The sequence below is a fragment of the Peromyscus eremicus genome, chromosome 5, assembly GCF_949786415.1.
Source record: "Peromyscus eremicus chromosome 5, PerEre_H2_v1, whole genome shotgun sequence".
Taxonomy (NCBI): domain Eukaryota; kingdom Metazoa; phylum Chordata; class Mammalia; order Rodentia; family Cricetidae; genus Peromyscus; species Peromyscus eremicus.
This window is the reverse complement of record NC_081420.1, coordinates 124,718,023-124,745,452: the sequence shown is the minus strand read 5'-3', so window position 1 is coordinate 124,745,452 and position 27,430 is coordinate 124,718,023. Positions and strand designations below refer to the sequence as shown.

The window sequence follows — 27,430 nt, the reverse complement described above, 5'->3', positions numbered from 1 at the left end:
ACCGCGCCTTACGCACGCTCCGCCTTCTCTCCGCGCCACCTCATGTTAAACGCATGCGCATTCGCGCACTGGCTGCCGGGAATTGTAGTTTAGTTACAGAGATCCCGCGAACCCCGTAGCCGCGCTCCCGAAGGCCAAGGCGGAAGCAAGGTGACTAAAACTCGAGAATCTCGGGGGCCGGGCACGGAGGAGGCACTCGGGGCTCAGGAGCACAGCGAGATCAGAGACCCGGCTTCGGGGAAGAGGCAGGGCAAGGCCAAGGTGCCGGGGCTGGTAGTCCGGGCTTCGACCCTGGAAGATGCACAAGAGGAATGGACCCCCGGCACCTCCGGGCCGAGGCGCTGTCACCGCCCGCCAGGTGAGTGTGCGCCCTTCTGCCCACCTAGGGGTCTCTTTCCACCCTTCCTCAGGGTCTCTCCCCACCCTTCTTCACATTCGCGGGGAGTGCCCCACCCCCAGAAAAGACTGATCCGCGCCACCAGGTGAACCCAAGTCCCCGCCCCCTGGCTGTAAGGCCTACTGGCCTGACCCATCCAGCTTCTGGCTCCCCACCCTGGTTACGGGGAACACCTGTTGCTGCAGCAGTTCCAGCCGGGAAGAGGCAGCAATCAGACCAGCTTTTCAAGCCTTTGAATCAGCTGGGCCAGGCCACACTCTTTACTCCCATTTGTATAGATGAGGACACCGAGGCTCAGGTAGACAAGACAGCTAGCTAACCAAGGTCATAAGAATGAACAGCCTGGCCAGACAGAAATGTCAGTACAGGGGTGTACAGGAAAACCCAAGGAACTGTGTGGCCCAGCGCCATACTCCAGGTCCAAAGCCTGTGGAAATTTGATTTGTCCCAGCTTTGAACCAGGGAGCCCAGGGCCAAGGTCAGTGTTCAGGTCTGAGTCTGTCTAACCTGGGTTCCATCCTGGCCTTGGTACGTTTGACAGATATATTTGTAGCTCTGAGCCTCAGTTTTCCCACCTGTGGAATGGAGGCCTGGAAGAGTCCCTAAATGGCAGGACAGTTGTAAAGACTTATTAAGATTATTTATGGAAAATGCTAGGACATAGTATGTAATTATTATTCCCAGTAGGTGGAACTATGCATAATTGCTAGTATTTGGCCAGTTTGGACCTACAGAAAGGGTAATTTCATGTATCTCATATGTTGTTTTCTGCCACAACTTTCTTTTTTAGAATTGTGTGTGGTTGTGTGTGTCTGTGTTTGTGTCACATGTGTGCAAATGAATATCATCATATTCTATTGGTCATTAGCCAAAACAGGGCAGGTCTGCAGAGAAGACCCAGTTTCAACTTAGATGTTGTTGTCAGGGCTTACATTTTTAAATTTTTTTCCTTGCCATGCTGGGGATGGAACCCAGGGCTTTGTACACGCTAGGGTTAGGGCTCAGTCAAAGGGACAGGACACTGTTGCATGTTATGTGTGTCTCAGCCTCCTAGTATCCCCAGGAAACAGTTTACTCTTAGAGATTTGGTTCCTACCTTCCATGGGGACTCTCTGGATCCATTCTGGCTACCTCTGGCTGAGTGGTATATGGAAGGTCTAACTAGACCGTGGTTGTTCCCACAGCTCGGTCTGCTGGTTGATTTCTCCCCGGATGGCCTGATGATCCCTGAGGATGGGGTAAATGATGAGGAACTGGAGGCTGAGTTCTTGGCTTTGGTGGGGAACCAGCCCCAGGCCCTGGAGAAACTCAAAGGCAAAGGTAAGATGCTCAACATACTTGAGAATATATTTGGAACTTCTGCAGTAGACAGTACTTGGAGCCGGGCACTGGGTTGGAAGTGGGGGTGGGGGGGAGATGACAAAAGACCCCCACCTTCCTGGAGTCTAGGGTCTAGGTGACAGGGTCCGTTGTGAATACAGCTGGGCCTCATCCAGTCTGTTTTCTGCCACCATTTTCTTTCCTTTTTTAGAATTGTGTGTGTGTGTGTTTGTGTGTGTGTGTGTGTGTATATGTCTGTGTTGTGTGTGTCACATGTGTGCAGACATACATGAAAGCCGGAAGAGCGTATCAGATTCCCAGAGCTGAAGTGGTTGTGGGAACCAAACTCAGGTCCTCTGCCCTTGTAACCACCGAGCCGTCTTCCCAGCCCCTTGCTTTGTGTGAGTAACTTCCCTGCTCGCAGTGGCCTAAGCAGAGTGCTGCTTGGTGTTTCGAGGCATAGGTGGTGACCCTGTGCCTTTGGTAAGTAACGTGTGTGTCACGTGGCTGTGTTCAGGTGGCAGCCACAGGTCTGCTGGTCACCAGTGCAGTGTGCACTAGTCAACATACAGTAAATCTTTAGATAGAAGCACCCAGAAGACAAGGTTGTGGGTTACTAGTTAATAAAACCATGACCAGAGGGCCAGCAGGATGGCTCAGTGTGTAAAGAGGCTTGCAGCCTGACACCCGTGTTCAGTCCCTCTCCACATGTGCCGAAGCACAGATGTGCACATACACACAAACACTAGATAATGTAAAGTACAACCTTAGTTGTATTTCCCAGTATTCAATAAATCAGTCTCTTACACACTACAGAATACTGGTTCCTTTTTTTTTTTTTTTTTTTTTTTTTGGTTTTTCGAGGCAGAGTTTCTCTGTGTTAATAGCCCTGGCTGTCCTGGAACTCACTCTGTAGCCCAGCCTGGCCTTGAACTCATAGAGATCCGACTGCCTCTGTCTCCCGAGTGCTGGGATTAAAGGCGTGCTCCACCACTGCCCGCCTTTTAACTTTTTTTTGAGAATACTGTTTCCTTAAACATAAGCACCATGCCAACAACATGCCATCGATCCAGTCCCCACTTGATTCACGGTTTTGTTTTCTCCTACCCACATCCAGTGTGGAGGTAATTAAGTGGTGGAATTCCAGAATTGTTAATAAATTACATGATGCTCTGAATGCCAGGATAACATCTCAGCTACCCTCTCCAGATGTGTGTCATCCTGTCCAGTGTACCTGTGCTGTATTTACCACACAGGAGACCTGCTAGCAACCTTGTGGCTGTCCATCTTATGTGATGAGCTTTATGGTAGCCTTTATTTTACTTAATTATATCCCCAAGCACAAAAGTGGGGATTCACAGACTGTATCAGGGTGCAAGCCTGGGGAGGCAGGTGCTGCTCTCTGTAGATGAGGCAGGGACAGCTGGAGGCTTTGCTGCTCCAAGAATTTCATTCACCTTTAGTCCTACAGTCTACTGTTAAGTTACCGCTCTCCTGCGGCCCAGGGAGGTGAAGTATCTTGCTCAACGTCATACAGTGAGACTGTTCCAGAGCTGAGGTTGGAACTCAGGGTGCCTGGCAACACAGCTGAGACTGGCTAGGGAAGAAATGAGTGCTTGGAGGTTGGGGTTGGCAGATGGCATGAGGCTAGAAGGGCTCCAGGATGGTGATGCGGCACAGCGGTCGGGGAAGGGGATCTGTTCTTCTGTTGCTTGCTATGCTGTTCTGAGTGTGGGGATGGGTGCCTGGGGCTCTGGGAACATACTGCTCTAGCTGAAGCTTCTTCCTGCCCCCAGGTCCCCTGCCAATGGAGGCCATTGAGAAGATGGCCCGGCTCTGCATGAGAGACGTGGATGAGGATGAGGAGGGGACCGATGAGGACGATGTGGAGGCTGATGAGGACCTGCTGGTGAGCACAGGGCCAGGACATATGGCAGTATATCATCTCAGTGCCCTGTCCAGCAGCCTCTACCTCCTACTCTGGCCATGTATCCCTGCAGGCAGAGCTAAACGAGGTTCTTGGGGAGGAACAGAAGGCTGTGGAGCCCCTGATGCCTATGGCCCAGGTATGTCTCCCCTAAGTCACACATACACACGCAGCCTGGGGTTTTAAGGCTCACCTTTCACCCCTTCTACATGTGACCTTGGGCACAGGTGATATGCTACCTCTGAACCTCTGAACTGTGACGTCTCCATCATTGGGAATAGGGGAGATTGTTCCAGGGGAAATATGTGTTCATGTTATAAGGGGTTGGTCAGGGTGGCCTAAGTGGGGTCACCACCCAGATTGTATCCCCAATCCTCCTGTAGCCAAAGCCTTCGGGTTCCAACCCAGGAGTAGAGGCCATATTGCAGGAGAGGCTAGCCCTCTACCAGTCTGCAGTGGAGAGCGCCAGGCAAGCTGGGGACAGTGCCAAGATGCGACGCTATGACCGGGGGCTCAAGGTGAGCAGGCCAGGGCGGGGCGCTGGCACCCTACCTGGACCCAGAAGCACTAAGCTCCGACTTACTCTCAGACTCATACTCACATCCTGTTTCAGACCCTGGAAAACCTGCTGGCCTCTTCCAGGAAGGGCAACATCATCAATGAAGCCGACATCCCACCACTTGTCACACTGGGGAAGGTACCAGCGGCCGGGCACAGCCACACCCATGCTACTCCCCACCTGTCTCCTGTGAACCTGCCAGCTCCAGAGTCCAGTGTCACCTTGGAGACCCCATCTACCATCACACAAACCTCTGCCAAGCCCCAGCTGCCTCCAAGTAAATGGTGGGAAGGGCCAGGGTGATACAGGGTCTGTGTGGGCTCTTCAGAGACTTCAGAACGTAGGCTGTGCACCATGAAAGGGAATGTTTTTATTTTTTTAGCATGTTCTAACATGGAAGAGCCATGAGGACATGATGTTAAGTGAAGAAGCTATAAAGACAGAGACCCTAATCCCTTCCCGGGAGGGCCCAGGGCTGTCGGGTCCATGAGCACAGGAAGTGGAATGGCAGGTGGCATGTTGGGGGGAAGGCAGGAGTGAGTGTTCAGTAGAGGCAGAGTTTTAGTTTGGGGAAATATGTCACAGAGATGGTGAGGGGGTTGCACTATTTTGTGGATGTGTGTAATGCCATGAAACTATACACTTAAAAGTGCTTAATAGAGCCAGGAGTAGTGGCACACTCCTTTAATCCCAGCACTCGGGAGGCAGACAGCTGAGTTCCAGGTCAGCCTGGCCAGGCCAGCCAGGGCTGTTACACAGAGAAACCCTGTCTCAAAAAAATGGGGGTGGGGCCGGAGGCGGTTAATAGATAGGGAGATGGCTCTCAGCAGGTAAAGTTCCTGCCATATACGCATGAGGACTTGAGTTCAGATCTCAGTACCTGTGCAGAAAGCTGGGCATGGTTGTGTGTACCTGAATCCCAGCAGGAGGACCCAGACAGGAGGATCCTTAGGGCTTGCTGCTGGCCAGCCCATCTAGCCAGTCAGTGAGCTCCAAGTTCAGTTGAGTGACTGTCTCAGAGAGAATTGAGGAAGACTCGGTGTTGGCCTCTGACCTCTACAGGCACACATGTCCACACATAAAACAATACATACACAAAAGCATGGTTACAATGAGTCAGGCGTGTTGGCACACATATGTGAACCAGCACTAAGGAGGCCTGATACAGGAGGATCACAACTTGGAGGTTAGCCTATGCTACATAGAAAGACCGTCCTCAGAAAGAGGAAAGGAGGAGACCAGTGAAGTGGGTGAAGGCTGAGACCCAGCAAAGGTGGGAGAGGGGAGCCGGGTGTTCAAAACTGTCACCTGACCACCACGTGCACAATAGAGTCAGGGTCTCACTGTGTAGCCCTGACTGTCCTGGAAGTCACTGTGTAGACCTGGCTGACTGTGAACTCACAGAGATCCTCCTGCCTCTGCCTCCTGAGCACTAAGATTAAAGGTGTGTACCACCTTACCCCCCCCCAAATAAAAAAGAAAATATTTAAAAGAGAAGGAAAAACAATTTTAAGTAAGTTTTCTGTATTTAACTATAATTTACAAAATAAGAGGTAGGCCTTTAATCCTGGTGTTTGGAAGGCAGATCACTTTGAGTTCAAAACCAGCCTGGTCTGTATAGCCAGCCTAGGCCAGCCAGGGCTATATAATAAGACCTTGTCTCACACTCAAAGGAAGAAGTAGGGGGCCTGGAGAGATGGATCAGCAGTTAAGAGCATTTGTTGATCTTGAAGAGGACCCAGGTTTGATTCCCAACTCCCACATAGTAGCTCACAACTGTCTGTAACTCCAGTTTCAAAGGAACTGACGCCCTCCCTGGCCTCCCAGGGGCACCAGGCACACCTGTGGGCACACCTGTGGGCACATACATACCCACAGGCAAAGCACTCACACACGTAAAACAAATGAATCCAAAAGTGTTCGTTAAAGTGAATGTTGTTGAGTTTCCAATCACTTTTAATTTTACATTTTTAATTGGGGGTGGGGGTTGTCTGTGCCGTGGAATGTTGCAAAGGTCCGAGGATAACCCATGGGAGTCAGTTCTCACCTCCTACTGTGTAGGTTCCAGGAATCAAACCGAGGCCACCAGGTGATGCAGATGTCTTTGCCTGCTGCGTCTCCTGGTCAGGAAGCCTGGTGTTGCAGCCATCAGTGTAGTTTGGTGGCTGTGCAGGTACCCAGCATGTGCCAGGCCCCCATTCCACCGTCGACCCCGAGACCCAGATGCCACATAGCGGGGAAAGGCGTACAGTTAGCTCTCTATAATGCTCATAGGATTTTTGGATTTTTTTTGCTTTTTTGGTTTTTCGAGACAGGGTTTCTCTGTGTAGTTTTGGTGCCTGTCATGGAACTCACTCTGTAGCCCAGGCTGGCCTCAAACTCACAGAGATCCGCCTGGCTCTGCCTCCTGAGTGCTGGGATTAAAGGCATGCGCCACTGCTGCCCGGCAAATGCTCAGTTTTAAGGTACTGTAGTGGCAGCCTTGGCTACTTTTAAAGTTTAAGAAGCAATCTGGGGGAGCTGAGGAGATAGCTCAGCGGTTAAGAGCACTGACTGCTCTTTCAGAGGATCTGGGTTCAGTTCCCAGCACCCACATGGCAGCTCACAACTGTCTGTAACTGCACCCGACAGCCATGGCAAAGCACCAATGCATATGAAATAAGTTTTAAAAAGTTAAAAAAAAAAAAAGAACTTTGATAAGTTAAAGGGTGTACAGCAGGATTTAAAGAATTCTGAGGAGAGAAACTCTACTGCTCAGAACCTCCAGGCCTAGGGTTGATTGTGCCTCATGCCGCCTGAAAGCTGAGTGGTCTTGGCAGAGAGCATGCCCTCTCTGACGCTCAGGTTTCCATCTATGAAATGGGTTCAAAACTTGTAAGAATCAGATAGACAGTTTGTGTGGTGAGCTTGGCCTGGGCTTCTGCGTTCCTCTTCCTAGGTCCCTGCACCCCCCTGGCCCAGTTGCAGAGCCTCCAGCATGAGTACAAACTGGCTGCCCTCCATGCCAAGCATCAGGGCGACACTGCTGCGGCCACCAGACACCTGAGAGTGGCCAAGGTGTGTTTCAGCCCACACGGGGCCTGCTGGTGGAGGAGCCGGGGCAGTGCAGGCCTCCCTCCCGCCGGTTCCTCTACTCAGTATTGGTAGAGCATGGATTGGGTGGCCCCAGGGAGGGGGCAATCCTCTGCCACTGGGCAGGGTATGGAACATCCCCCCTACCCACTCATCTCATTCTTTCTCCCAGAGTTTTGACCCTGTCTTGGAGGCCTTGAGCCGTGGGGAACTTGTGGACCTTTCCCGCCTGCCCCCTCCACCTGGTGAGGACCCTATCCCAAACCCCCCACCTGGTGAGGACCCTATCCCAAACCTCCCCACACCTGGTGAGGACCCTATCCCAAACCCCCCCACCTGGTGAGGACCCTATCCCAAACCCCCCACCTGATGAGGACCCTATCCCAACCCCCCCACACCTGGTGAGGACCCTATCCCAACCTCCCCACACCTGGTGAGGACCCTATCCCAAACCCCACACCTGGTGAGGACCCTATCCCAAACCTCCCACACCTGGTGAGGACCCTATCCCAACCCCCCCACACCTGGTGAGGACCCTATCCCAACCCCCCCACACCTGGTGAGGACCCTATCCCAACCCCCCCACCTGGTGAGGACCCTATCCCAAACCTCCCACACCTGGTGAGGACCCTATCCCAACCCCCCCACCTGGTGAGGACCCTATCCCAAACCTCCCACACCTGGTGAGGACCCTATCCCAACCCCCCCACCTGGTGAGGACCCTATCCCAACCCCCCCACACCTGGTGAGGACCCTATCCCAACCCCCCCACCTGGTGAGGACCCTATCCCAAACCTCCCACACCTGGTGAGGACCCTATCCCAACCCCCCCACACCTGGTGAGGACCCTATCCCAACCCCCCCACACCTGGTGAGGACCCTATCCCAACCCCCCCACCTGGTGAGGACCCTATCCCAAACCTCCCACACCTGGTGAGGACCCTATCCCAACCCCCCCACCTGGTGAGGACCCTATCCCAAACCTCCCACACCTGGTGAGGACCCTATCCCAACCCCCCCACCTGGTGAGGACCCTATCCCAAACCTCCCACACCTGGTGAGGACCCTATCCCAACCCCCCCACACCTGGTGAGGACCCTATCCCAACCCCCCCACCTGGTGAGGACCCTATCCCAACCCCCCCACACCTGGTGAGGACCCTATCCCAACCCCCCCACCTGGTGAGGACCCTATCCCAACCCCCCCACCTGGTGAGGACCCTATCCCAACCCCCCCACCTGGTGAGGACCCTATCCCAACCCCCCCACACCTGGTGAGGACCCTATCCCAACCCCCCCACCTGGTGAGGACCCTATCCCAACCCCCCCACCTGGTGAGGACCCTATCCCAACCCCCCCACACCTGGTGAGGACCCTATCCCAACCCCCCCACACCTGGTGACGACCCTATCCCACCCCCCCACCTGGTGAGGACCCTGTCCCAACCCCCCCACACCTGGTGAGGACCCTGTCCCAACCCCCCCACACCTGGTGAGGACCCTATCCCAACCTCCCCACACCTGGTGAGGACCCTATCCCAAACCCCCCACCTGGTGAGGACCCTATCCCAACCCCCCCACCTGGTGAGGACCCTATCCCAAACCTCCCACACCTGGTGAGGACCCTATCCCAACCCCCCCACACCTGGTGAGGACCCTATCCCAACCCCCCCACACCTGGTGAGGACCCTATCCCACCCCCCCACCTGGTGAGGACCCTGTCCCAAACCCCCCACCTGGTGAGGACCCTGTCCCAAACCCCCCACACCTGGTGAGGACCCTATCCCAACCTCCCCACACCTGGTGAGGACCCTATCCCAACCCCCCCACACCTGGTGAGGACCCTATCCCAACCCCCACACCTGGTGAGGACCCTATCCCAACCCCCCCACACCTGGTGAGGACCCTATCCCAACCCCCCCACCTGGTGAGGACCCTATCCCAAACCTCCCACCTGGTGAGGACCCTATCCCAACCCCCCCACCTGGTGAGGACCCTATCCCAAACCTCCCACCTGGTGAGGACCCTATCCCAACCCCCCCACACCTGGTGAGGACCCTGTCCCAAACCCCCCCACACCTGGTGAGGACCCTATCCCAAACCCCCCCACACCTGGTGAGGACCCTATCCCAACCCCCCCACACCTGGTGAGGACCCTATCCCAACCCCCCCACCTGGTGAGGACCCTATCCCAACCCCCCCACCTGGTGAGGACCCTGTCCCATACCCCCACCTGGTGAGGACCCTATCCCAACCCCCCCACACCTGGTGAGGACCCTATCCCAACCCCCCCACCTGGTGAGGACCCTGTCCCATACCCCCACCTGGTGAGGACCCTGTCCCATACCCCCACCTGGTGAGGACCCTGTCCCATACCCCCACCTGGTGAGGACCCTATCCCACCCCCCACCTGGTGAGGACCCTGTCCCATACCCCCACCTGGTGAGGACCCTGTCCCAAACCCCCCACACCTGGTGAGGACCCTATCCCAACCCCCCCACCTGGTGAGGACCCTATCCCACCCCCCCACCTGGTGAGGACCCTATCCCAACCCCCCCCACCTGGTGAGGACCCTATCCCAAACCTCCCCACACCTGGTGAGGACCCTATCCCATACCCCCACCTGGTGAGGACCCTATCCCAAACCTCCCACACCTGGTGAGGACCCTATCCCAACCCCCCTCCTATTCCAACTATTCATCTTGGTGCTCTCCAAGATCACCAAGCAAGCCCCTCACTGGGCTGGGCCTCTCTGTCTCCAGACCAGCTGTCTCCAGAGCCCCCTCTGCCAGCAGCACAACCTTTGACCCCCGCCTCAGCACCCATCAGGCCAGGTAGGCTGCTAAGATCCCTAGAGGTGGGCACACTGGACCAGTGCCCAATTCCCTCCACCCTTAACCTCCTTCCCACCTCTTGTGGCCAGAGGTTCCCCAACCCCCAAGGAGCCTCCTGGAGGCGCTGGAGCAGCGAATGGAGCGGTACCATGTGGCTGCAGCCCAGGCCAAGGCCAAGGGTGACCAGCGGAAGGCACGCATGCACGAGCGCATTGTCAAGGTGTGTAGGGGACCAGACGAATGCCCCCAGGACCTCTCTCAGGTCCCCCTAACACCTCTGTGCCTTGCAGCAATACCAAGACGCCATTCGAGCCCATAAGGCAGGCCGAGCTGTGGATGTGACGGAGCTGCCAGTACCCCCAGGTGGGCTACACCTCTAGGTAGGCCCACCCCAAGTATGTTACCCCCCAGGTAAGGTCTGTCCCAAGGAAGGGCCCCACCATCCCACTCCCTCTGTGCTGGGCCTTTGCTGGTCTGTTCCTGCTTACGGGATGTCTCCTACAGCCATGCTGTGTGTTCGGGAACTTTGCAAGCCTCTCAGCCAGAGTGAAGTGAGTCATGACAGAAATGTTTCTATCAGGGAAACTGGAAAGTTCTCAAAATGAGGAGGTTGTCTGGAGCCTGTTCTGTCTTCCAACGGTCTCCCTCCTCCCTGCTTCATTCCATTCACTCCTGCCAAGCCTTCAGGCTTTGACTTCCCAAAATCTTCCTCAGCAGAGTAGAAACCTCTTAAGTTCTCAGCTGCCTACCTGTCTTCTGTGGAAACAGCTACCTTCCACATCTGGGAGCCCCTTCCCAGCTGAGGCCCACCTGACAGAGTCTGTTAGAATCTGTGCAGGCCCTGGAGCGCCAGCAGGAGAAGCCAGTACCGTGGGAGGAGGGGTCGGTACTTAGAGGACCCCACAGCTCCTCCACTCAGATCTGTCTGGCTCAGGGTGGGCTGGAGGGTTCAGAGCAGTGCTAGGACACTTACCTGGCCTGCACAAAGCCCCAGGTTCCATCTTTGGTATGCAGAAAACAGTAAGACTGGCATGGCACATACCTGTAATGCCAGTACTTGGGAGGTTGAGGCAGGAGGATTGCAAGTTCAAGGCGAACCTGAGCTACATAGTGAGGCTGTTTCAGAAACAGAAAACTAACAAAAAGAAAGGCTTGGAATTCCTTAGGAGGAGGAGGAGAGATTGATGTCACCCTCACAACAATGGGAAGGCATTGACCAGGTCACTCTGCCGCCAGGCTTCCCCCCAATTCAGGGCTTGGAGAATGCAGAGTCTACCCAGCAGAGTCTGGTGGGGGTCCTGGAAACTGCCATGAAGCTTGCTAACCACGATGAAGGCTCAGAGGAGGAAGAGGATGAAGCTCCTGAAAAGGTACAGGGGGTCAGGGCTGAGGTGGGGTGATGTAGAGAGCCGTGCACGGCCGTGCCTCAAAGATGGCGCAGCGTCTGGCTTCCGCCTTCCCGATGGCAGGTGCTCCTTATTTGGCTAAGGCTAGGATCTGGCTTGCTTCTGCACACCTGGACCTAATCTGGCTTGCTTGTGTATGTCTGACCCTATCGGCATTGTCCACGTGGCACCACGGGGTTGACTGCCCAGTGGCTATAAAGGGCGGGGGCTGACTTTCCTGTGAGAGTGACTGTGGGGGTGACTGAGAGAGAGAGAGAGGGAGAGAGAGAGAAAGAGAGACAGAGAGAGAAAGAGAGACAGAGAGAAAGAGAGACAGAGAGAGAGAGACAGAGAGAGAGAGAGAGAGACAGAGAGAGAGAGAGAGAGACAGAGAGAGAGAGAGAGAGACAGAGAGAGAGAGAGAGAGAGAGAGAGACAGAGAGAGAGAGAGAGACAGAGAGAGAGAGAGAGAGAGAGAGAGAAAAGAAGATGGCTTTCCCGGGGTCAGAAGATTGTTCAAGGTTCCTGAATAAACTGCTTAGAGAAGAGCCTGGCGTCGCGTCGTCCTTGCTGGTCGAGGCGGACGCGACAGGGTGAGACAAGGACAGAGGCCGCCTGGGCTGTGGGCTGTGGGCTGTGGGCTGTGGGCAAGCCGTTTTGCTCCCTGAGCCTTAGTCCTTTCATCTGCAAAATGGGCACAGAGTAGCCTCCCTGGGATGAACTGTTGCAGAGTAGGTAGACACAGGACCATAGATGTGTCAATGCTGAGGATGAACCAGGCACACTGGCTCATACCTGTGATCTCAGCCTGGAGGGGAGTTCAAAGCCAGCTTCAGCTGCATAATGAGTTTGTTGAGGACACAGAGATAGGTCCTTGGTTTTGGGTTCTGACACTTGAGAATGAGTAATTGCTGGCAGTGGGAACATCCTGACCTCTATTTCTCTGCAGCAAAACACTCCTGCTGCCCCTACAACCCAGCTGAAGTCCTCGCCCTCCAGGGCGCCCTCATCGGGACCAGCAGGCAAAGCAGCCCCCAAGGGCACATCCACCAGGGGTAAGTGGTTCCCCCTCTGCCCTGGCTACTCAGGCCAACCTGACCCCACTGGGCTGGGCAGCCCCACTGAGGCCTCTCACCTACAGCCCAGCAGCAGCTGGCCTTCCTGGAGGGCCGCAAGAAGCAGCTCCTGCAGGCCGCACTGCGCAGCAAGCAAAAGAACGATGTCGAGGGCGCCAAGATGCACCTGCGCCAGGCCAAAGGGCTGGAGCCCATGCTGGAGGCCTCTCGCAATGGGCTGCCTGTGGACATCGCCAAGGTGAGGCCTCTCTACTGTGCACGCTGCCAGCAGCCATGGGACCCAGAATGTACTGGTCATCTTTAAGCTGCCATGACATAGGCCCTGGAAGACAGAAGTTGAAAGGAGACAGTTGTTTCTTGCATGTCACACTTAGGACAGACTGGGCTCTATAACAGGTGCCTGAGGAGCCCAGGCCCTTCCCATGTTTTTGCTTTTCATTTCCTAGGGTCTTGTCCTAGTCCACATGATCCAAATGGATCCCTGACCCATTGACTCCTCCCCATGGGAAGGGTAGAGTGAAAAGGACAGCAGTCATTGCAGGCACTGGGGACGCCCTGACCTCCCTTTCTCTACAGCAGCACACCCCTGCTGCCTCCAGAACCCAGGCCTTTTTGCTTATCTCCCATTGGCCAGAGCTAGCCATGTGGCCGTACCTAGCTGCAAAGGATTCTAAGGCTTGCAGTTTCTTGCTAGGAGCACTATTGTGTGTCATTACTAGGGAAGAGACTCTAATCTCTGTGAGACTGTTAACAGGTTCTGCCACGCTGGGTAGGACTGTTCACTCAGAGCACTGTTTTTGTCTTTGGAGACCTGAAGACTGATTCCCACCTGAAAATCAAGCAGGATCCCAGGATCCCTTGTATGATAGACAGCAGCATTCATGACAGAAAATCTGTACGGAGCACACACTGGGTTCTGGGAACCTAATGTTGAGCAAAATAGACAAATATCCGCACCCTGTGGGGCACACATCTAATGAGGGAGACTACAGTGACACACAGGTAGATGTAAAGCTTCCCTGTGGCCTGGTCTTGACTGATCTGCCTCACGCCTTCACTTCCAACCTCTGTCTCAGACACCAGCCGGTTGCACCCCAGCCTCAGGGTCTTTGCACATGCTCTTCTCTCCCTGGAATACTCCCCAGGTAGAGACTTGTTGGGCTAACTCCCTCTTCTTATAGTTTTAGTTCTGATTTTTTTTTTTAAAGATAGGGCCTCTGTACTATATACAGGCAGGCCTTGAACTCACTGTGTATCACATGCTGTCCTCAGACTTTCAATTCTTAGGCCACAGTCTCTTATGTGTTGAGATCACCGGCGTGTGCTAGAGTGCTTGGCTGTCTCTATTCACTGCTGCATCCCTAGTTCCCAGCCACAGAGCAGGCCTGCACATGTACAGGGCTGCACAGACAGGGACTTGGATGCCCAAAGGATGGCTTTATTATGTCAGACAGTGTAGGAACTAAGGGGAGACCTGAGACACTGAGATAGAGTAAGGGGCAGGAAGATGTCAAAGCCTCTGACGAGCTGCTCCTAGTGGGCCAGGAGGCCCTTGCCTACCAGCCTCATCCTCCACAGGTGCCACCCGCTCCTGTCAACAAGGACGATTTTGTACTGGTGCAACGGCCTGGCCCAGGACTGTCTCAGGAGGCTGTGCGGCGCTATGGGGAGCTTACCAAACTCCTGAGACAGCAACATGAAGTGAGTTTCCATCTGTGACCTGTCCCCGTCCCCGGTACTGTTCCTCCTGGCCGTCCACCCACACTCAGTCTTCCCCTGCAGATGTGTCTGAACCACGCCACACAGTTCACCCACCTGGGCAACGTTACTGAAACGATCAAGTAAGTGCCCCCTCGCCAGTAGCTGCACTGGCAGCCCAGCTGGCCAGGGCCCCAAGCAATACCTTCCCTGCAGGTTTGAGAAGCTGGCAGAAGACTGTAAGCGGAGCATGGACACCCTAAAGCAAGCCTTTGCCCGCAGTCTCCCCACACCTGCTGCCCGCTTTGAGCAAAGGACCTTCAGTGTCATCAAGTAGGCCCAAAGCCCCCGCTGGGGTGTTTCTGGGGAGGGAGCTACACTATTGCGGGACTCGACTCTGGGCACACAGGCATGCAAAGGCTCTGGGGTGGGCATGAAGTGCTGCGTTGGCTAGGGCCCTAGCTGACACTTGGCAGACACTCAGAAAGTAATTATTAAATGGAAGGAAGAGGCTGGATGTATAGCTCAGTTGGTAGAATGCTTACCCAGCACTCGTGAGATCCTGGGATCCAGGACCTCATCTATCAGATATACATGCCTGTGATCCCAGCCCTCAGGAGGTGGAGGCGGGAGGATCAGAAATTCAAGGCCAGCCTTGGCTATATATAGGTGAGTTTTAGGCCAGCCTGTGCTACATGGGACTTTGTTTCAAAAGGGAAGGATCCTCCAGCAGCTGGAGTCCTGGGTGGCAATTAGTAGGACTCCAGCAATATAAAGGGCACAGCTGAGATGCTGCCAGGAAATGAGGGCCAATGAGGTAGGTCAGCAGCTAGAGGGACCTACTGCCAAGCCTGACAACCTGAGCTCAAAGAAAGGAACTCTCAAAAGAACTCTCTTCACATGTATGCCATGGCACACCTGCATGCACGCACGTGAGTGTACACACACAATAAATTACACAAACATAAATAGAAGTAGGTACCAAATAAGTACGTGAGCACTGAACAGAGCCCAGAAGTCAGGCCTAACTCTGCGGCCTGAACCCAGGAGTGGCATTCCCGCCATCTGGAGGGTTCCCCGCCCCACTGAGGGAAAAGAGCTGCAGGTTGGGGCTGAGGTGCCTGCCTCTGTTTCCCTGCCTACTGAAAGGATCTTTCCGGACTTGAGCAACAACGACATGCTTCTGTTTATCGTGAAGGGAATCAACTTGCCCACACCCACAGGTGAGGGGGTGCCCCAGAGGCAGGGGTGGGCTGGTCTCTCTCCCTAGGTCTGACCCTTGTTTACCTACAGGGCTGTCCCCCAGTGACCTGGATGCCTTTGTCCGGTTTGACTTCCCTTATCCCAATGTGGTAGGTGCAACCTCCAAGTAGGTGGGGACCAGGAAGCAGGGCAAGCAGAAAGTCCAGGTCTAGCCTGGGCCTGATCATTGCTGCCTCCTCCTTCCCTGATACAGGAAGAAGCTCAGAAAGACAAGACCAGTGTGATCAAAAATACAGACTCCCCTGGTGAGTCCCCTTGCCTCCTGCAAAAGAAGACCTTAAACTAGGGCCAGGGTGGGATTGTAGCTCAGAGGTGTGCCCCAGCATGCACAAGTCCTGGGCTTCCATCCCCAGCACCCTCGGAAAAAAAAGAAAGACAAGGACTGAGGGAGGACGGTTCAGTAGGTAAAGCAGCGCAGTGCAAGCAGAAGTGTGTAAATTCGAATCTCCAGGTCTGACATAAGGCGGCACAGTAACACACCTCTGCAGCCCCACACTCCTGCGGTGGTGAGGACAAGAGAGCTTGTGGGCAGTTAGGTTGGGGTGCACAAATGAGAGCAACATCGTCTCAAACAAGGCGGGCTGAAGGCTGACACCTGGGGTGGTGCTTTGACCACCACATGAACCATACACGTGTGTGTGCGCGCGCGCGCAATACACACAGGCCAGTGCACACACACCCCCAGCCAGCCTCTTCTCATTCTTCCCTCCTTCCCTGCATAGAATTCAAGGAGCAGTTCAAACTCTGCATCAACCGTGGCCACCGTGGCTTCCGAAGGGCCATCCAAACCAAGGGTATCAAGTTTGAAGTGGTCCACAAGGGGTGAGTCAGGGTCACAGGTTCTGGGCTCCAGGGCTGAGGAGTAGCCTGCCTACCGTTACCGCTCCCTACACCTTCCTACACACAGGGGCCTATTCAAGACTGACAGGGTACTGGGCACAGCCCAGCTGAAGCTGGATATGTTGGAGACAGCTTGCGAAGTTCATGAGATCCTGGAGGTAAGGCGGTGGTGGGTGCTTGCAGACTGCGTCACCAGCGTCACCCCTGGCATTCCTGAGGGCTCTGTTTGAGACTGCTGCTCTTACCCACAGCACCCCTTCTTATTCCTACTAGGTTTTGGATGGTCGCCGGCCCACTGGGGGGCGGCTTGAAGTGATGGTCCGGATCCGGGAGCCATTGATGGCCCAGCAGTTGGAGACTACAACGGAGAGGTGGCTGGTCATTGATCACCTCCCAGCAGCTGTGCCCACAGTGAGTCCCCTGCCTATCAGCCACCCCTGGGAGTAGGGCTGGGGTCAGGGGCTCAGTACTCATTGGACTGGCTCTCCGTACCAAAACAGGTCACTGGGCCCAAAGCAAAGGTGCCTCCCATAGCTGCCTCTTGGAGGGAACCAGGGAACAACAGGTGAGTCTGGGCTAGGTCACACTGAAGCGACTCCTCTCTCGTCTCAGTTCCTTGTGTGGTTTCCATGGCACATCACACCATATCCTATCTGACTCCAGAGCCATTCTTGAAACCTTCTCTTAGGGAATTCAGTTCAAAAGCCTCTGCTTGACCCTTTGTTTTGTTTTGTGTTTTGTTTTTGTTTTTCGAGATGGGGTTTCTCTGTGTAGCTTTGCGCCTTTCCTGGAACCAGGCTAGCCTTGAACTCAGAGATCTGCCTGCCTCTGCCTCCCGAGTGCTGGGATTAAAAGGGTGCACCACCACCGCCCAGCATCTGCTTGACCTTTTGATATCTGTCCACTGTCAACATCCTCAGCCTCCTCTTTCTTCACTCTGTCCCTCCTCTCAGTTCATGGACGTGGCTACTTTTCTTCTGTCTCTGTCTCTATCTTTGTCTCTCTCCCTCAAGAAGGTCTCAAACTCATTCATGATCCCCCTGCCTCACCTTCCTGAGTGCTGGAATGGCAGACATGCCCCAGAACCTCCAGTATCAGATCCACTTTTCCCTGGTCTCTGGACTTCTTGAGGCCCTTCTGAGATCTCCTCGCCCCTGTGGCTCTGCCCACTGACTCCTTTGGACCCCCCCCCCCACTTCCTCCTGAGCCCTCAGCGTCCTCTCTTCCCTGCAGATCAGCCCGGCCCCTGCATAGCCTCAGTGTGCTGGCCTTTGACCAAGAGCGGCTAGAAAGGAAGGTGGGTGCCAGTCCTGCTGGGCTCAGTGGGGCGGGCCTAGCAGCGGGCTTCAGATCGGCTCACAGCCCCCCCGCCCCCACCTTCTAGATCCTGGCCTTGAGGCAGGCACGCCGGCCTGTGCCCCCAGAAGTGGCCCAGCAGTACCAGGACGTAGTTCAACGTAGCCAGTGGCAGAGGGCACAGCTGGAGCAGGGGGGCCCTGGCATCCGCAGGGGTAGGGCAGGAGTGGGGCTGGGGAGGGGTGGGGCTGGGGAAGGAGGGACTGTAAAAGGAGCTAGAGGCCGCCTGACAGGAGAGAGGTGTGTGCAGGGGTAGGGAACTGAGAATTCCCGTGGAATGGGACAGAGACAAAAGTGGGGAGAAGCAGCTACCTGACCCTGACCCTCACTGCCACTTCTCAAGAGTACGCAACCCATCTGGAGCGCCAGCTGCATTTCTATACAGAGGCCGCCCGGCGCCTGGGCTATGACGGAAGCAGGGTAAGCTGGACCCGTGTGGTGGGTCCTGAGGTTTAGGGACAGGGTCATCTTGGACTGTCAGCCAATCACCCCTTCCCCTAGGAGGCTGCGAAGGAGGCATTGTACCGGCGGAATCTGGTGGAGAATGAGGTGAGTGGCCATGGGTGGGGGGCGGGGCACATGTGGTGATGGTCCCCTGACCCCCTGTGCCTCCCCTAGCTGCAGCGACTCCGCAGGTGAGGCCCATCCCTGGACTACAGGCCCCACGGCACAATGCCAGGCAGAGCTCCAGGGCCACCGAGCAGACAAGCAGACAATCAGTGGACATTCTGGACTCGCCCTGTCCAGGCCCCCGGCCCCAGGGACATCGGGACAGCACCCTCACCCCAGTCTGGCTGGTTGGGCCTTGGAGAGTCCTGTTTGCACATCCAGGAGCATCTGGAGCAAGGAGGGTGGCTGGGACACAAGCCCAGAGGGCCCTGCAAGCACTTTACTTCTGCCCCTCCCCAGTCTTAACCCCACAGCCCTCTCCAAAGATGCCACTAAGGCTGTCCAGCTCAGCGGGTTCTCCAGGGGCTGTGCTGACACAGCTGCCCCACCCCCACCCCCACCAGGGTCAACACAGAATAAACAGCCAAGGCCATGCCCGCCTCAGCTCTGTCTTTTCCTTGATATAGCCCACTCAGTGGCTGGCCTGGGCCTCCCCACCCAGCCCAGTTCCCTGGAAAGGCCTGGGTGAGCCCGTGGCTTGGGCCTTTTGTGGTTAATGACCCACGTGTCTGTCTCAGGTCATCCACATCAGTCACTGGCCATGGGACCAAACTGTCTGACTTCAAATCCTGGAGCCTTGTCTCCCCGCTTGGTCTCAGGGATGGAAAAGATATTCCCCTGAGGTGTAGGGAAGAGATGGGTCCCAGACGGTACTGAGTCCATATCTGTATGAACATGGAAAGGGGTCCAGTTTATTTTCCCCATCACCAACTGGTGGGAGGTGCAGTCCACACCCCAGAATGTTAAGTCATCACACTTCCTGCTTTAGCACCCCCAACCCCCACCTATTGTGGACACCCACTCCTGGTGCTTTGGCCAGCTCTGACAAACAGGCCAAGTCTCCAAGGCCCAACTAGAACTTTCTTTGCCCACCATCCATCAGCACTCAGGCCAGGGCTACGTGGCTAGCCCTCAGGGCTCAGGGCCCCCGGCCCTTGGGTGGCAGCCGGACCAGGACCTGTTCCGGGTTTTCTGCGGTGTCTACCACACGTAGGTGTGCAAGCCCCAGGAAGGCCTCGGCCGAGATGCTTGTCACACGAAGCCTGTTGGCCCTGTGCGGAGAGGCAGGGATGTCAGGGCAGTGGCCGAGGAGCTACTGTCCCCATCCGGACTCCCCTGCCCTCACCTCAGAAAGAGAGCACGAAGGTGGGGTGTGCTGAGGAAGGCCTCTGGGCCCACGTGGCTGATACGGTTAGCCTGCAGGTGCAGCTCCTCCAGGGCCTCAGGCAGGTCAGGGGGCACAAAGGACAGCTCATTGTGGCTCAGATCCAGCACCTGACAGGCACACAGATTGTGGTGGGCTCAAGGCCTGGGCCTCACATCCAAAGAGCTTCCAGCCCTCTCCCCACTGGTCCTCTGCCTCTCCCATGCCCAGCGAGGCTTCCTTCACTCCATAGAGATCTGCTGAGCCTGATCTATTTCTATCTTATCATGAGAGGTACAGGTAGATGTGGTCTCCACCTACCTGATTCAGCAAGACACAAGGATGTGAAGATGCTGGTCTCCCTCACTCACACCCTGTTTTTTCTTTCCTTCCTTTCTCTTCCTCCACTCCCTCTCCCGCCTCCCCTTCCTGTCGTCTTTCAGTAGCCTCAGCTGGTTTCAAATCCAACTCCTACTTGAGCCTCCCCTGTGCTGTGCAGCGGGGTGCTGTGCAGCGGGGTGCAGTCCCCACACCTGGCCATGCGCCTCACCTTCTCTCACACTTGTTTTCTGGGATTGCCTAGATGGCCTTTGGCTCTAACTAGGATGTTTGGGGTCAGAAAGGGATAGGGGCCCTATCTTGTGCCCAGCTGGGTTGCCAGAGCACAGCTGCTGGGCAGAATGGAGGCGTGCTCAGAAGTCGTCTCCCCCCAGGAGGTGGGGACACACCAGCAACAACCCAAACAGGGTCTGTTTTCGCCATCCCAGGCTGCCCACATGGGGCTCTGTGGCATGCCGGGGCACAGAGCTGGGGAGTAGCTGGGCCAGCGGTGGGATGGAGATAAGTACACTGTAGTTAACCCCTGACCTGCAGTGCCTGCAACTCGTGCCAGGTGCCAGGCCCGATGTCGCCCACGCGGAGCCGGTTGTGCGCCAGGCTCAGCTCCCGCAGTTTATTCAGGCCGGCCAGCGGCTCCGGCTCCAGGGCCCGCAATTGGTTACGTTGCAGTCTCAAGGAGCACAGACTGGCGGGCAGGCCCTCCGGCAGCCGGCTCAGCTGGTTGCCGGCCAGGTCCAAGCTGCGCAGGGCGCGCAGGCGGCGGAAGGCGCCGGGATGCACGCGCGCGCTAGTCAGGCGGTTGTAGGCCAGGTTGAGCTCGGCTAGGGCTCGCGCGGAAACCAGATCCCGCGCACCTAGCACGGCCACGCGGTTGTGAGGCATCACCAGGGCCTTCAGGTGGCGCGGCAATGCTGGGGGCACGCGCTCCAGCCTGTTGCCGTAGAGGTGCAGCGTGTGCAGGGCCCGCAGAGGCCTCAGCGTCCCCGCGGGCAGCGCCGAGGCCCCCAGCTCATTGTGCTGCAGCAGCAGGTAGCGCAGGCCCTTCGCTCTGTGCAGCCTCACCGCTTCCACCTGCCGGATGCAGTTGCGACCCAGGTGCAGTATGGTCAGGGTTCCAGGGAGACCCTCAGGCACTGTGGCCAGCTGGTTGTGGGACAGGTCCAAGTACTCAAGGCTGCTCAGTTTGCTGATGGGAGAGAGGGATGATGGCATGGTCACTTCAAGAAAGGGACCTCAGCCGGGAGTTGTTGGCTCATGCCTTTAATCCCAGCACTTAGGAGACAGACAAGTGGATCTTTATGAGTGGAAGGCCAGCCTGGTCGACAAAGTAAGTTCCAGAACAGCCAGAGCTGTAACACTGAGAATGGGAGACTCTGTCTCAAAAAAAAAAAAAAAAAAAAAAAAAGGAAGGAGGGGGACCCTACTATAGATCTTAGCAGAAAGGAAAGGAAATCGTTTCAGGACTCCTTTAAACTGGAGATTTTAAGTTGAGAGTGATGGAGCACCAAAGGTGGGTTGGTATGCTATAGAGAAGCATATGGCAGCCCAGAATAGTTATGGGTGTATATCCCAGCACTCACGAGCTGAGCTAAGAGGATTGCAAGTTCCATGCCAGCCTGGACTACGTTCAGCCAAACTCTTTCTGGGGCTGGACTGGAGAGATGGCTCAGCAGTTAAGAGCACTGGCTATTCCTCCAGAGGACCAGGGTTCAGATCCCAGCACTACATGGTGGCTCCCAACTGTCTTAACTCCAGTCCCAGGAGATCCACCATTCTTACAGCTCTTCAAGCATTGCACACACACCACATACAATGCACAGACATCCATGCAGACAAAACACCCATATGCATAAAAACAAATAAATTAAGCTGGGCATTGTGGCATACATCCCTAGTCCCAGCAATCAAGAGGCAGAGGAAGGCAGAGCTAAATGAGTTGGAGGCCAGCGTGGGCTATATAACAAGTTCCAGGACAACCATGGCTACACAGAGAGACCCTGTCCAATAAATAACAGATAAATAAATAAAAGCTAAGGTGCAGCTCAGAGCTCCTGTCTACCTGTCTAGAATCCTAGGGGTTGTGGGGCCGGAGGTGGCTAGGTGGTGGACTTGTTTTGTTTCCTAGCATATGCAAGAACCTGGATTCCATCTTCCCAACACACACACACACACACACACACACACACACACACACACACACCACAGCTATTGGGTAATAGAACCTCAAGAGTGAGTAGCTGGAGACGAGGACACCTGCCAAGCACCACAGCATAGAGTAATACCTTTTATGCCCGGCAGGACAGCTGTGTGCACAGGTACTCACTAAATGAAGTCCTGGGTTAGGAGTCCTGCAAAGGAGGGGCTACTGTTAGCACAGAGCTGCTGTGTACCTACCTGAAGGTGGTTGCATCCAGGGCACTGTCTGCCAACAGATTATGCTGCAGGTACAGTTCACGGAGCTGAGTCTGCCGGCTCAGGGCTCCTCTGGGCACCTTGGAGATGAGATTGTTCTGGAGGAAGAAGAGAGCGAATGAGATAGAGGCCCTGGCACACACTGCCACGGCAACCACAGAAGGCTCGTGAGTAAAGTGTTCAGAGCCTGTCTTGCTGTGCCAGGCGGTGGAGTGTTTGGTTTTTTTCCTAAGTGATTGTTCTAAATCTGGAATTCTGGGGAGCAGTTGAAATGATGGAAAAGGAGCAGGTGGGGAAATCCCACAGGCTGCTGTTAAGAGCCCTGGACCCAGGCATGTGTGTGGTCGGCAGGGTACCTGCAGGTAAAGCCGCTCCAGGGAGGCTGGCAGGCTGGGGGGTAGGTAGCTGAGCCGATTGCTGGAGAGACTTAGGGTGGTGATGGCCTCCGAACCATGGAAGGTGTCAGGTGGCAAACCAGTGTTGCTCAGTCGGTTGTTGTGGAGGTACACAGACCTGAGAAGGGCAAGGCTGCGGCGACCAGCCTATGCATGTGCACACCACCCTCCCCAGGTGTTACCCCTCAACTCCAGCTCAGGTGGTCCACAGCTTCTGTTTGAGAGTGAGAGACTGGGTGAGTGTGCAAGTGTGTGTGTGTGTGTGTGTGTGTGTGTGTGTGTGTGGAAGTAGATGGTATTTGTCCTAGTCTAGAGTTGTCTGTTTGTTTTGTTTTTTTGTTTTTTTTTTTTTCAAGACAGGATTTCTCTGCATAGCTCTAGCTGTCCTGGAACTCACTTTGAAAACCAGGCTGGTCTTGAACTCACTGAGATTCACCTGCCTCTGCCTCCCAAGTGCTGAGATTAAAGGCGTGTGTCACTACCGCCCAGCTTAGTCTAGACTTTTGATACAGTGTATGGGACCCTATCTTATCACTCAAGTTCCCCCGACTTCAGGGCCATAACCCAAAACTCCCTACACAAAGCTGAAGTTCCTCTGACCCCAAGTTTAGGGACCTACTCCACAAACTGAGCTGAGTGCCCCAGACCCTCCCAAACTGATCTGAGTCCTCCCTGACACCCCCCCCTCCCAAGCACAAAGCCATGCCCCGGGGTCCCCAGAACAGAACCCAGCCTTCTCTGACTCCCCCACCCCCAGTACGGAGCCATGCCTCAGACCCTCCAAAACAGGGCTGCCCTCTGCGTCTTCCTATGCAAAGCCATGTGCATGCTTCCCAGGGCAGGCCTCTTTCTCCGGGCATCAAAGGATGGGGGCGGGGCCAGGGCTAAGGCTACCGGAGTTCAGGCTTCTCCCCAAAGGTGAGAGGAAAGATTTCCGCCACTTCATTGGCAGCCAGATCGGCGACACGCAGGGAGCGTGGCAGGAACTGGGGTGCAACGGAGAGCTGCAACAGCAACGGCATCTGGTCCAGGTGCCCGGTTTCCTGCCCCCCCAGCTCCCACACCCAGGTCCTGCATCCTGGGTGACCCCAGCCAGGATGCACCCTCTCAGGGCTACACACAGGCTCACCTTGTTGTGGGCCACGTAGAAGTGCTCTAGCTGGGTGAGGGACTCAAAGGCCTCATCAGGCAGGCCTGGGTGGGAACGCGGTGGGCAACAGATGAGCTGAGCGGACCAGCATTTCCAGCAGGCCTGCTCCCAAGGCTAGGGACTAGCATAAGTTCCCAGGCTTGTGCCCACCCCCACCCCCTACACATCCTGTCCTTACTCAAAAGCCACAGCCAGCACCCTCCCCCAACCCTTGAAATTCCACCGTGCTCAGCATTTGTGGAAACCCCCGAAAGAGCTGGCCACAATTGGCAAACAGCGGATGTGGAGAGGGGTTGGGACCTGGTTGCTCCAAGCTCGAGGTCCTCACCCTCTGAGGAGATGAGGTTGTTGTGCAGGTCCAGGGTGCGCAAGCCACTGAGGCGAGACAACTCGTTGTAGGGGAGCTCTTGCAGCTGGTTGTTCTGCCGAGTGGAGTAAAGACATTCACACCAATGCCTGTCTCTTGCTCCTCAGCTTGTAACCTAGAAGTGTGGCCCCGTGCAGAGCAGCACTTGCTTAGCATCCACAGGCCCTGGGTTCATCCCTAATGTCTCCAAAAATTAGAGGAGGAGGAGAAAAGAGCACACCCCATTCCTGGACCCCACACAACCTTGAGACTTGTGAGGCATGTCACCCACAATCAACTCCATCACCCTGGGCTCCCAAGCCCCACAGGCTGCTAATTTTGAAACTGGTCTCTGACACTTCCCTGGCCATTTTTTTTTTTCCACACAGGGCTTCACTGTGCAGTGAAGGATGAAGTCAAAGTTGTCTTCATCCTCCTGCCTCAGAATCCTTACCAACACCCTTTTGCCCCAAGTCTTCCCAAAGTACTCCCATGACCTCCAACATCACAGCGATTGCCCCAGAACTCAGTGTTTTGATCAAAATCACTTTACTCCTGCCGGGCGGTGGTGGCACACGACGCCTTTAATCCCAGCACTCGGGAGGCAGAGGCAGGCGGATCTCTGTGAGTTTGAGGCCAGCCTGGGCTACCAAGTGAGTTCCAGGAGAGGCGCAAAGCTACACAGAGAAACCCTGTCTCGAAAAACCAAAAAAAAAAAAAAAAAATCACTTTACTCCTAAGATGCTCACCCCAAACTCAGCTCTCCCAACACACAGTGCTTCTACCTCTGGCCTTGGCCTGGCTTAGCAGGCCCAGAGCAAGGGCAGGTTCAGCTCTGCTGTGTGGACCTCCCCCATGGACCCCGGCCCTCACCTGCAAGGAAAGGTGCCTGGCAGCCCTGGTGACATTGTCCGGGAATACCCTCAGGCCCAGGCCAGCACAGTCCACTGTGTCATCTTGTGGACAGGAACAGGGCCAAGGACAGGCCCTCAGCAGGGGCTGTGAGCTGTCACCCAAGTGTGGGAAAGCAAGGTCCTCCATGTGTGCTGCTGTCCACCTCAGCATCAGGAGCAGCAGCAGCTCTTGAGACCTCTGGGGTAAAGCAAGGGTCAACAGGTCAGCCTGGTCAGGGGTTCCCCCTGAAGAGTAGGCTTGGCCACCTAGACAGTGGGCAGAGCCCAGTAGGGGTGGGCAGACCCACCCCAGACCCTCCCTGCCTACCTTACCATAATCAGTCCCGTGGTGTCTCTTCTCAAGCTCCGGTCCAGCATTCACTTCCTCCAATGTCCCCTGTGACTATGCTACCCTCCATCTCTCGGCATAGGACACCACACACACACACACACACACACACACACACACACACACACACACGCGCGCGCGCGCACACACATACACACACACACAGCTACAGAGCTATACCACAGGGCCTGGGAGGATGACCATCCCCCTCCCTGAAGAGGGCAGGCAGAGGGCTGGATAGGGTGGCAAGGCTCATCTAGCCCGTCCTACAGATCCCTGCCTGCTCCAACCACCCCAGCTCTATTTTCATAACCTCAGCCAGCCGAAACTGAGCCACAGTGACGAGGAATGTTTGAGGAAAGGCTAAGAGTCACCCTATCTGGTATTTGGGCTGACCACAGGCAGGAATAGGGGTGCCAGTGGATGGGGGAGGCATTAGAGAGTCCCCAAGGAGATGAAGCCAGCCAGGAAGACTCAAGGGAGGCTTGGCCTTTCCTTCTCATGTCTGGCTGGCAGCCACAGCCCATTCCCCAAACAGTCATGGCTCTTGGAAGGAAATTAACGTAAAGGAAGCAGAGGCTAGTGGCTAGGGGCTGGTCAGCCTGTTTGAACCTGGGCTCTGGGCCTCAGCATCCCTTTTTGGTTTTTGTTTTGTTTTGGTTTTTGGTTTTGGTTTTTTTGAGACAGGGTTTCTCTGTGTAGCTTTGGAGCCTGTCCTAGAACTCGCTCTGTAGACCAAGCTGGTCTGGAACTCACAGAGATCCGCCTGGCTCTGCCTCCCGAGTGCTGGGATTAAAGGCGTGCGCCACCACCACCTGGCCTCTAAAATGAAATTTTAAGGCTTATGTGGCAGCAGGAAGGTCCAGCCTCTCTGATGAACTAAACCCCGAATAGCCATACAAAGATGTATTTATTGATCATTACACAAAGTATTTTCTCATACCAAGGTCCCTATTCTAATTTAGTAAAGGAGAGCATCACATGCCCCCATGACTCTAGTCCTTTATTATGTATTGTGTGCAATACACAATAATACAAGAGCCTCAGGTGTGCCTGAGGTGTCTTGTGACCAAAGTCATGGGATGGCAGCAATACCCTCTCAGTAAAACAATTCTACATATTACGGAAAAAAAATCACAGTTTTCACAAGATTCTTCAAGGTCAAAGTACTTCTAGAAAACAGCTGTTCATTCTGATGTCTACTCTGGATAAAGTGACTCTGCTAAATTCCTACGACAGACCCCTTCCTCAAAGGGCTGCCAAAGAAAATAACTGAGGCTAGAGAGGTGATTCAGAGTACTGGTTGCTCTTCCAAAGGACTGACTTCAGTTCCCAACTCATGTAACTCCAGCTCCAGGGTGTCTGAGCGTGTAGGAAAGATAGCCAAGCTTGAGCGTGAGCCAGTCAGGGAGCAGGCCAGGAAAAGCCTTCCTCTGCCCAGTGATGCTGCTCCAGTCCCTGCCCAAAGGCCCTCAGCAGCAGATCAGGAACTGTGTCAGATGGAAGGAACCGTTTTCTACTGTAACTTGCGTTGGTCAGTGACTGAAAAGAAGCCAGAACTCCCAGACAGTTCTAAAGGTGTTGTGGCATATTTGTACACTGTGTGAAGATGTACTGCTACGATCAGTTTAATAAAGAGCTGAATGGCCAATAGCTAGACAGGAGAGGATAGGCGGGATTTGGGAGAGAGAGAGAAAGAAAAGGAGAAATCTAGGCTCACAGATTTCACCAGCAGACTCGGAGCAAGTTGGATGTGCTTTACTAAGAAGAGGTAACCGAAGCCGCACGGTGGTGGTGGTGGTGGTGGTGGTGGTGGTGGTGGTGGTGGCGTGCCTTTAATCCCAGCACTTGGGAGGCAGAGGCAGGTGGATCTCTATGAGTTTGAGGTCAGTCTGGTCTACAAAGCAAGTTCTAGGACAGCTAGAGCTATACAGAGAAACCTGTCTCAAAAAAAAAAAAAAAAAAAAAAAAAAAAGAAGAGGTAACTGAGCCACTTGGTAGAACGTAG

At 55.0% G+C, this 27,430-nt stretch overlaps 2 protein-coding genes across 2 annotated transcripts; one reads left to right on the top strand and one right to left on the bottom strand.

The window, feature by feature from the left end:
- The first annotated feature begins 74 nt into the window (after positions 1-74).
- Positions 75-18,778, top strand: Cc2d1a (coiled-coil and C2 domain containing 1A). Its single transcript, XM_059264393.1, has 29 exons — positions 75-358; positions 1,582-1,717; positions 3,514-3,626; positions 3,718-3,783; positions 4,028-4,162; positions 4,258-4,480; positions 7,142-7,260; positions 7,448-7,520; positions 10,036-10,107; positions 10,197-10,327; positions 10,398-10,470; positions 11,344-11,477; positions 12,442-12,547; positions 12,634-12,806; positions 14,147-14,269; positions 14,351-14,409; positions 14,483-14,599; positions 15,416-15,489; positions 15,560-15,618; positions 15,723-15,774; positions 16,252-16,351; positions 16,437-16,527; positions 16,643-16,780; positions 16,870-16,934; positions 17,603-17,666; positions 17,754-17,880; positions 18,069-18,145; positions 18,227-18,274; positions 18,344-18,778. Exons 1-29 carry the CDS (start codon positions 299-301, stop codon positions 18,362-18,364), a joined length of 2,829 nt encoding a protein of 942 aa, XP_059120376.1. The 5' UTR covers positions 75-298; the 3' UTR covers positions 18,365-18,778.
- A 280-nt stretch (positions 18,779-19,058) lies between these two features.
- Positions 19,059-25,626, bottom strand: Podnl1 (podocan like 1). Its single transcript, XM_059263090.1, has 10 exons — positions 25,603-25,626; positions 25,054-25,470; positions 24,163-24,256; positions 23,814-23,878; positions 23,579-23,688; positions 22,646-22,802; positions 22,272-22,387; positions 20,406-21,063; positions 19,521-19,669; positions 19,059-19,446 (listed from the first exon to the last, which is right to left on the bottom strand). Exons 1-10 carry the CDS (start codon positions 25,624-25,626, stop codon positions 19,314-19,316), a joined length of 1,923 nt encoding a protein of 640 aa, XP_059119073.1. The 3' UTR covers positions 19,059-19,313.
- Between the last annotated feature and the right edge of the window lie 1,804 nt (positions 25,627-27,430).